The sequence below is a fragment of the Neophocaena asiaeorientalis genome, unplaced genomic scaffold (genome assembly GCF_003031525.2).
Source record: "Neophocaena asiaeorientalis asiaeorientalis breed wild unplaced genomic scaffold, Neophocaena_asiaeorientalis_V1.1 scaffold217, whole genome shotgun sequence".
NCBI classification, from domain to species: Eukaryota; Metazoa; Chordata; class Mammalia; order Artiodactyla; family Phocoenidae; genus Neophocaena; species Neophocaena asiaeorientalis.
In genome coordinates this window covers 1,477,335-1,488,174 of record NW_020172293.1, presented here as the reverse complement: position 1 = coordinate 1,488,174, position 10,840 = coordinate 1,477,335, and the positions used below count along the sequence as shown (strand labels likewise).

The following is a 10,840-nucleotide window of genomic DNA, read 5'->3' as shown; positions in this document are numbered from 1 at the left end:
GGCGGACTCTCAACCACTGCGCCACCAGGGAAGCCCCTGCCACAGTTTTAAGATAAATGATTAGTAGTTTTATGAGTCAACTCATTTAGAGGCAGTTTTTATCACGTCGTGACAGGAATTTTATTTGTTTCCCTTTGCACAAAGTCACAAGTCTTTTGTCTAAGATGAGAATGCCTTTTTTTTTCCTGCTTTAATTTTGCTTACATTTCTTATAACAGTCTAAAATCACAAGCTAGTACATTTTCTTTGGATTATCAGTTATGGCTTCAGTTGTGATCAAATAATATTTGTGAAGTAAATTTTAAAGTATTTAAAGCATCACACAGTGTTGAATTTCTATGAAACACTTTATTTTTAAAAATTGGTTTTAGTCAGCATGGGAGGGGCATAAAATTCCCTTTTAGTTAGTCATTTGATAATAATTTAAAAATGATAATTTGATACCTAGTTGTCTTCATTCAACATACATAAAAAGTTACAATTCTTGAATGCCATAATTCAGCCAACATCGATGATTTGAAGAGAATGAGAGGACCAGGGAAGCCAGTTGACTTCTCTTAGTTTGACATCATAGGCTGTGGGATAACCTTGTTATGCTGGATCCTAAAGATTCTTCCCCAGTCTGTCAGCAGCCACAGGCACTGCCTTGCTGTACTCAAGGGGAGAATGATGCTAACATTTCTGTGCTGTGTTTCAGCAACTTGGAAGTGTATACAGTATACTGGCTGCAATCCTGAACGTTGGAAACATTGAATTTTCTTCTGTGGCAACCGAACACCAGATTGACAAGAGCCACATTTCTAATCATGCAGCTCTGGAGAACTGTGAGTTTTATTATCTTGCATTCAAAACTGAACTCCTAAAAAAAGTCTGATGACATACTGACAGTGTCACATAGGGATAACTTCAAGCAGTTGTACTTTTTTGGAATCCTAAAAATGAATACTCAGATTCAATTTGTGTCAAATGGAGTTTTCAAAGTCCACTATTTAAAACAGATCTTCATGGCTACAAATTAACTAATTACTGTAGAAAACATTTCTAAAGGCTAGGCTTTCATGATTATTTTAGGAGCTATTTACATTTCAATGTAAAAACACAGAAAGCGTAGTTAAAATTTAGCAAACTGATCTGAAAAAGAGTTAAAGTTGTTATTGTGATAACAATTTGGCATCTGTTATCATTTTATAAGTAATAAAGACCTGAATATTTATTTTCGTACTGGATGGATTTTTTACACGCATTCATCTTGGCTTGATTAATTTCGGAGTCATTTTCTATGCAAGAAAAGTACATCACAGTATTTGCTTCAAATCAGCTTTTCTCTTACTGGCAGAGTTCGATGAATCATTTTAATAATTTAAGGTTTCTCACTGATACCGTCCAGTGGCAAAGCTTTTTAATTTAGAATATACCCTAATTTTTATTTTTAGCGTTGTCATATGCCTCCACAATTCCAGATTTGTTAAAGTTTCATTCATAACCTAGGAAATAATGTTATAAAATTTTGTTTATATATTTTTTTCTGATTTATACTTACTCAGGAACAGAATGAGATGTTTTAGGATAATTTCAGAGGGCCACCCTGGTCTGGATCTGTCCCCAAATCCCCATCATCTCCATCCCACCAGCTTGGTAACACAGCAGAACAAGCGTCTGAGGTTGGCATGTAATGATTGGCAGGTACCTGGAAACCTGTTCTGGCTTTTCATATATAAGGAAACCTTAATTGGCACATAAGATATTAGGTTATCAGAAGTGGAAGGAATTGCCAGAAAGCGCCAATGATAAGATTCAAACCTCACCATCTGGTCATAATTACAAGAGTTATCAGCAACCAACAGAATGAGTTGCAATAGAGCTATGTCGTAAATATGAGTACACTTTGAAACTGCCGAACTGAAAAATGATCTTGATGATTGGAAACCCATTTCCGTATAGCAGGAGACAGTCATATGGGTCACAGAAGGTTAGTGTTAATATGAATATAGTTAAAACGAATTAAAGCACTCATGGAAAATAGAAATTTTACTAATTTACATTAAAGTGATTTGTAATTAAAGTCACAAGGAATTATCTCCAAACCAGGGCCATGTTTCCAGATGATTTTACAGGTGCATGGTTTCAATCAGGCACCAGTTTTGTCCATTCTGTCCCCAAACTCTCTCCCAAATATGACCTCTTGTCTTTCTCTCCATCATCATTATTCTCATCTAAGACACATCATGTCTCACCTGCACTAAGTGACCACCCAGTTGTTCATTGCACGTTAATTCTTGAACTTTTCCAGGTTGTCCTCCACAGTTCATTCAGGAACCACTTAGCACATGTATCCGTGGTGTCTCTCAGCCTTCCTCTCCTATCCTCCTTGTCCCTCGCCTTCTCCCCCTCTATCTTCCCACTTGTTCTTCTTGATTAGCTTCTCATTCCCTCTGGATAAAGACCATCAAGATGAGAACTTTGTCTTAAAAGGAGTTCTACTTAGCAGTGTATCCCCAGGTAAAACACCTGGCATGTAGTAGATGTTCAATAAATAAATATATGTCAAATTAATGAATAACGGGGGAATAGAAATAGACATACCAGTCAATAGGAGACATTATTCAGAAACAGAGCGAAGTAGAATTACCAGAAAGGCATTACAAATCACTAGGGAATCAGTGTTGTAGGGACAAGCAACTGGCCGACCATTTGGAGGAGGGGGAGTTTGAATCCTTCTCATACGCCCTATACCAAAGTGTATGCCAAATGTCTATCAATTTAAATGCAAATAAGTAAATAAATACATACGTACATAAATGTACAGGACAAAATGCATTTATATAATCCTGAGATGAGAAAAGACTTGAAGGACTTTATGTGCAGAAAACCAAGAGCAGAAATAATTTTTTAAGTGGATATTTGACAACGTAAAAATTAAAGCTTTCATACCAAAAAATGGAAACTAAATTAAATTGCAATGCACATGAAAAATGAGGGAAAATACTTGCAATATATATATCAAAGCATTATTCTCTTTAAACTCTTATAAATTGATTAGGAAGAGATGAATATATCAATGAAAAATAGGCAGTTTACAAAATAAGAAAATGAAAATGTGGCAGTTTACAAAGTAAGAACCACAAATCACTAATAAAAATATGCAAAGAAGAAAGTATTCAGCTTTGCTAGGAGTCAAAGTGAAAGAAGAAAGCATTCTTTTTAAAAATAATAATCCCTGGTGTCCATGAAAGTGTGTTGAAATTATTTACCTTTCATTTGGCTGGTAGGAGTACAGTTGGTTTAGAGTTTTTGAAGAGCAGCTAAATAGAATATATCAAAAGGCTTAGAAGTGTTTATATACTCAACCAATTGCTGAATTTAGGCAGTTTATGCTAAGAAAATGATATAAGACAGAAGCACAGATTCATGCCCAAAATATTCATCCTAGCATTCTTTACAATTGTGAATATATGGAAGCAACCTAAATATGCAACAATTTAAAAATTGATATGTTACTATATATGTCAGAATACTATGCGACAAATTAAAATTATATCAACAAACAGTATTCAACAAGATGGGAAATGCTTAAGCTATTAAGATAAAATGTATGTGCAGAATAGTGGTAATAAACATGCCTAGAAGGAAAGAAACGCAGAATGTTTTCTCTGAAGGTAGGATTTGTGTATTAAGCTTATATTACTTCTACATTGTGAAAAAATATTTTGTTTAAATAAGGTTCAACAATTTTAGCAACATAACCAAGAAATATCTTGTCCCAAGTGCTAAAACTAAATTTAAAATGTTCAAAATATTTTAAAAGGAGAACGACTGATTTGAGAAACCAGCCTGTCTGTCCTGTAATAGTTTGGGTTAAGGATGTTTATTATACTCAACAATGAGTTTTGTTCACTGAGTTAAAATTACCTGTGATATTTAATTAAATATTTGTTCGGGCAATAAGTTTTAACAAACTTTAGTCATTGACATATATAACTGAAAAATAGTAGTATGATTAAAAAGTATATGAATGTCAAGACGTTTTATGCTCGTTTGTTTCCATCTTGCAGAAGTTACTTAAAATGCATTTGTTTGGGTATATCCCTGAAGTCTAGGTAACTTTACAATTAATTTCCATGTTTTGAAAATGTGTCTGTAATAGTGGCATCCAAATGATAGCAGAACTGTTCATTATGTTTTTAAATATTTTAACATAATTCAGTGAAATTTTGTTTGGCATCACCTAAACAACCACTGGTTTGTGTGGAAGGTCACTCTATCAGCCAGCTCAGTTTGGGTTGTGCTGTATTATACAACAGCCTATAGCTGACCAGTCGAGATTAGCGGAGAAAGATGATCTAGAAGAAGCACAGGGCTCCTATTGAATAGGATATTCTTTTTATATTATAAAACCTTCACATGTTTATTTCATGTCATTTGAAGAAGGTGAATTAAGACATTTTCATTCTCTGGGAAACGACATCATTGTCATCATATCTTCTAACAACACATGTTTATTTATTTGTAGCTGCTTCTTTGCTTTGCATTCAAGCAGATGAGCTACAAGAAGCTCTCACCTCCCACTGCGTGGTCACTAGAGGAGAAACCATCATACGACCCAATACTGTAGAGAAAGCTACTGACGTCAGGGATGCGACAGCGAAAACTTTATATGGACGCCTGTTTAGTTGGATAGTCAATTGCATTAACAGCTTATTGAAGCACAACGCATCACCCAGGTAAAAAACTTTATAGAACTTGTTCCCCAGACGTCAGGTGATGTAAATCTGTTTTCTAATTTACTGATTTGTCTGTGAGTCCCTTTGAAAATGTTTCTAATTGGTGTCGTTTAATTATTAAACTTTTGTTTCTAGTTTAAGCTCTGCTTTATTTACTAATGGTGCCACTTCATTGCATCAGGTAGCTATAAAACTTTAAAACTGCTGGGACACAGAAACTGTAGCAACATGAATAAACATAATAGAAAGTGATTTTTTTTTTTTTTAAATTATTAATTAATTTATTTATTTTGGCAGCGTTTGGTCTTTGTTTCCGTGCGAGGGCTTCCTCTAGTTGTGGCAAGTGGGCGCCACTCTTCATCGCGGTGCGTGTGCCTCTCACTATCGCGGCCCCTCTTGTTGCGGAGCACAGGCTCCAGACGCGCAGGCTCAGTAGTTGTGGCTCACGGGCCTAGTTGCTCCGCGGCACGTGGGATCTTCCCAGACCAGGGCTTGAACCCGTGTCCCCTGCATTGGCAGGCGGATTCTCAACCACTGCGCCACCAGGGAAGCCCGAAAGTGATTTTTTAATGTGACTTCTTACTGTCAATTTATATGTGCTTTTAATTAGAAGGTGTACTGTGAAGCATATACCATTTTATACTTGCAGAGAATGTCTATTCAGCAGTTCTTTGTCTTTGTTTTGAGGGATTGAATTAAAATTTCAAGGCAAAGGAAAACTTTCTTTTCATAGTTTAACTCTGATCTTCAATGAAATTTGGTTAAGAAATGCTGTAGATAGCTAATAAGTGATAGAGCAAGATGTGAACAGTAGTGTTATCTGACCATAACAGATGCAAAATGCAGCTTAAGTCTCCAGCCTGTCTAGTGCCTTATCTGAAATCGCAGCCACCACTGAGTGCCCTCTGTACACCAGGGATTGTGCCGAGATATATCCTTACATTTACATCCAAAGCTGTGTTCTCCTATAAATTATATAATCTTTAGAAATTGGTATGTAAAAATATGGTGGATTCCTACCTTAAGATCACCTCTTTCACACTTGCTTACTAAGCATAAAAGACCATTTCATATACATTTCAGGGGTGTAATTCACTGTTATTTTTCCACTAAAATACACACCACACCATAGTATCATTTAGACTATCCAAGAGAGTTAAGAACATCGAGGAATAACGTTCTTAAGTCTCTCTCCCTCAAAATTAGTGAACAGAGGTAACCATTGTGGAGGAGCAGGGCAAAGTTGCATCTGGAATATTGAATTGTGAAATAGTATTGAATTGTATTTTAAATTATTTCATTATGATATAAATTAATATATATTTATATCTTTCTCCAGGTTACTGTTCATCCCATATTAAAAATTATGAGTGGATAATTAAAAACCAAATAACAGTTCTTTAAAATAAGTAAAATATCTTTAGCAGGTTGTTTTAATTGTCCTAAAATGAGAGACTAAATACCCTTTCACTGAATTTTTGCTTTTCTGGTATGGTTTTTACTGAACACATTCATACTATATTCTGAGCGCTGGCTAGGTTTTCCCTGTGATTCATGACTCTAGGAGTAGTTTCTGTAGTACAAGGAAAATATTATACTGTCTACATATTAACATGAATGCTACCTAGTTAATGTTCTGTGGAGGGAAACATTTTCAATTAAGAAAATTTTCGCACGGACATATATACACTACCAAATGTAAAATAGATAGCTAGTGGGAAGCAGCCACATAGCATAGGGAGATCAGCTTGGTGCTTTGTGACCACCTAGAGGGGTGGGATAGGGAGGGTGGGAGGGAGACGCAAGAGGGAGGAAATATGGAGATATATGTATATATATAGGTGATTCACTTTGTTATACAGCAGAAACTAACACACCATTGTAAAGCAATTATACTCCAATAAAGATGTTAAAAAAATTTTTAAAAAAAAAGAAAGAAAAAATTTTCACTCTATGTCCTGGTAGTAGTTTCTTAGCTAAATCACAAAAGTGACGCTGAGATACCCTGCTTTGAATTACCTCCTAAGAAAATAAATAAGAACTCAAAATAATGCCTCTTCAATCTTCCAGTGGGAATGATGATGAGCTAAGCATTGGCATTCTGGATATATTTGGCTTTGAAAATTTCAAAAAAAACTCCTTTGAGCAGCTGTGCATTAACATTGCAAATGAACAAATTCAGTTTTATTTCAATCAACATGTGTTCGCCTGGGAACAGGTAAGTTGAGGTGCTTTGTTATATATAGTATAGATGCATGCAGTGTGTGTGTTCTGTGGAGAATTGTACTACGAAGCAGGATCTAAATCATAGATTTAAAGCCTGAAACATTTAATAAAGACCAAAAAAAGGTTTCCTTTTCTCCATGCTCATTATAAAAACAAAAACAAGCCAAAAAGCTGGTATGAATTTAGTGTCTTGATACGTGATGCTGAGTGTACTCCACCAAAAATCACTGGACTCGTCTCCAAAACTTAGCACGTCTGAGTCCTTGCAAACAAAGAAGTTTCCTTTGGAAATTTAAGCAGATGTGTCTAGCTCTTTCTTTCTGTAGACTGCATAGCTGAAATTCTGTTTGAAATGTAAATATCCATCTAAAATGCATTAAACTTCAGAATTCCAGTTGCTAGGCAGCGGAATGCAAGATAATGGATTTGATGTAAATGCCATGAAACGGTAATTTTGTCACAGTACAATGTGTCATAATGATTCAGCTTCAAAAGTCAGAAACTCACTTGCATTGCATTTGGCAAAACGTTAGTGTTAAAATTATTTAGTTAATCAAGTCTAAAAGAAATAGTAGTATTTTATATCATTTAGTGTGCTATTTCTCCTTTAAATAATATTAAATTGTTTTGTGTTTACTGATTAAAACTGAGGTTTTTGTTTAAATTTGAGATAAATTAGAGGTACATGATGAACCTCTTTTGCTTCAAAATATTTAGCCTTATTGCAAATTTACTTTGAGATCGCATCTTGAAAACAGTGGTTGCACAAAAAATGTTTGGATTGTGACATTTCTTAGGTCAAAAAAGGGACATAAATTTAAGATTTTATCTGTGTTTGCACAGCTCTCATCTACCCCAGATTCTTGTTCATCCCATACTCATTCTCTCACCCTCTCCCTCTACCCCTTCTCCACTCCTCTCCAGTAGCGCCATCCTTTGGCCTAGTTATATGATGAAATCCTTTAAAGTCTTTAAAAACAGAGCCCTTCTCCAGCCTGCTATGTCTGCAGCCATAGCCCTCCCCCTTCTCTTCATAGCCAGGCTCCTTGAAAACATATTCAACCTTCACTGTAATGTACCCGCCTGGGTACATTGAGTCCGTAGTATCTGGCTACTGGAAGGGCCCTTCTTAATCTCATCACTCATTAGTATCAGAAACATTTTAGTCTCCACATTATTATTGTCAACCCTGTTGACAGATTCCTGTTTCTGGAAAATCCCTCTTTTGTCATCCCTAACACGCTTTCTGTTTCTCTTGCTCTCTGATGGGTTCCTCCTTTACTCTTCCTGCACCAGCCCATAAATCCGTGGTTCTTAACCCTGGCTACATATTTGAATCACTTGGGTAAAATCCCAGTGCTCAGATCCTATCCCAGACCCATTAAGTCAGATATCGTCGAATGAGACCTAGCTATCACTATTTTTCAAAGGTTCCCAGTCTCTTCCAATGTGCAGCCAATTACTGCCCTAAATGCGAGCTCCCAGTGGCTTCCATTTTTGACCTCATCTTATATTCACTAGGAAAGAATCTATTTCCAATATTTCAACTACTCCCTAAATGCTAGGGATGCTTCAGTCCTCACCTCCAGCCCATGCCTCTCTCTAAACCTCCCCTGATTAGGACAGCTTCCAGAACTTTATCCAGAATTGAACCCATCATCTTTCCCTCCCACTTACATTCTTTCTTAGAGAATGACATCTCTGTCCACCAGCTTACTCAAGCCAAAAATGTTATGTTACATTTCATTTCTCATTTCTGAAATCCAAAAAATCAGTGAGACTTATTCTCACTCCTCCCTCCCCTATGGTCCAGTAAAAACATTTGACATTTGACATCACAGTGTTTAGTTCCCGTTTTTGCTCTCTCTCACTAGGCTGAAGACTCCTTGAGGTCAAGGATTGTGGGATTGTGTATTAATTCTTTTTGTATCTTCAGAGCCTGACATATAGCAAATGCTCAATGAATATTTATTAATCAGTGTCATCTTGCTTTAATGACTCACAGTGTTCACAGAATCCATTCTAACCAGAAATTGAAATAAGTAAATTTTTTTTGGTTTGGACTTTTTGATAGGGATCTATTAGGATTACTTGCTTCATGGGACCAGGTGCGTCTTTGTGTATTTCCCCATGTGATTAATTAATTAACAGCTTGTGTTAGCAGACTTCTATTATTCTTCTCTTTGGGGGGTTGAGGTTAGAACCTGATTTTATTGGAACTACCCTTTAAACCCGTGTACATATCTTTCAATAATTATTTGCTTTTCACTTTTTTATAAAATTGTAGTTTACAGTTCACTTTGATTGATAGCCTTGAATTTCATTCATCCTCCTAATGCTCTTAATTGTTTTGTCTTTGGGCTTGCTACAAATGAAACTACTCTAATGTGACTCCTTTAAAAATATCCTTGAGAGGCTTTCAAGACAAAACCAAGTCAAAATTGCCCCAACAAATTAAAAATGTAACTAGGATCCAAGATTATGCAAAGCACTCTGAGGAATTAAGGCCATTCCCAGTCCTTTCGATTGCCTTCCTAGGGTAACGACCCAAGCATCCCTACTTCATAATCTTACGGACCAAGCATTGGCAACTGAGTGATCAGGTCAGTGAATCTGTGATCTGGTGGACACAGGGGTAGTCAGAGATTCTGTTGATTTTAACCTGTGTGTGCACCTGTTTGGGTTTCTTTTTCTTTCACTCTGTCACTTACGTGCGAAAGCAAAAATTGTAACTGAGAAATGCTTATGTAGCTGTATGTATTAGCTACCACAGATAAAGAGAGCACATTTACACCAATTTCTATACATAAGAAACAGCTACTTAAGCCAAATAATTAGTTAAAATCATGGTCACACTTCTTCTGGTCAAATGTAATCATAGGTTTGACCTAAGAGCTCCTTCGCTTAGTAAAGCTGTTATTGCTTATCAGGAAGACATAATGTTCTCAGTTTCATGGACATACAAATGATCTATCCAATCTGAGCAAGACACAAGCCTTGGGTAGCATCTACACAGATGAAACCACTTCTGGTTCTGCTTTAATCAACAAATAGTATCTTTATCGTCAGTCCTACAGCATTGGGACATAAAGTTTAGCTAAAGGCGTTTCCTGTTTTTGCCCCAGTTCTGTTTGCATGTGATGTACAGTAAAGTTGGTTATGAAGGTATTTTGAATATCATTTTCCTATTAATTTCTATTAAAACAATAATCAATAGACTATAGTAAAACATGTTTAGTGAAAGACTTTATGACAGTGACCTAATCCATAGTTTGTTGAGTGGATAGTTTTGTTTCTCAGAATGGTTGCCTCCGACTAACCATTGTATACCTTTTTTTTTTTTTTTTTGTTCCACGTGTGGATGTATTTCTGGTGTATCCGTGGGGAGGAAGGCGATCTCCGCGTCTTACTCTTCCGCCATCTTCAAGGTCCCCCCCCCCATTTGTATACCTTTTGAAACATATTCCTAAGTCTGGGAACCTCATTTTAAAAAAAATTATTTATTTATTTGGTTGCACGCAGTCTTAGTTGCGGCATGCAGGCTCCTTAGTTGTGGCATGCAAATTCTTAGTTGCAGCATGCATGATCTAATTCCCTGACCAGGGATCGAACGCGGGCCCCCTGCATTGGGAGTGTGGAGTCTTTTCCACTGGGCCGCCAGGGAAGTCCCTGGGAACCTCATTTTTAACTCACTGGCAGCTATGCCTCTTTTCTTCTCAAAACCTACATTTCTATGGACATAAATTATATTCCTCGTAATCTCAACCCACAACCCAGAGCATCCAGAACTTGTATCTTTTTTCTCCTTACTATCTAGATATTTAGAATGTCTAAGACAGTAGGTCTAGAGTAGTATTGTTTTTCTAATGTGTATAATATATAGCTCCTGAAAA

The 10,840-nt window shown here is 36.3% G+C and overlaps 1 protein-coding gene across 1 annotated transcript in view; it reads left to right on the top strand.

Annotated features, from left to right (window-relative positions):
* The window catches only part of MYO3A (myosin IIIA), a 182,192-nt gene that overhangs the window by 103,902 nt on the left and 67,450 nt on the right, over positions 1–10,840 (top strand). The window contains exons 18-20 of the mRNA XM_024765514.1: positions 698–824; positions 4,511–4,721; positions 6,792–6,939. Of these exons, the coding sequence (XP_024621282.1) occupies positions 698–824; positions 4,511–4,721; positions 6,792–6,939 (486 nt within the window). The remainder of the gene's footprint in view (positions 1–697; positions 825–4,510; positions 4,722–6,791; positions 6,940–10,840) is intronic.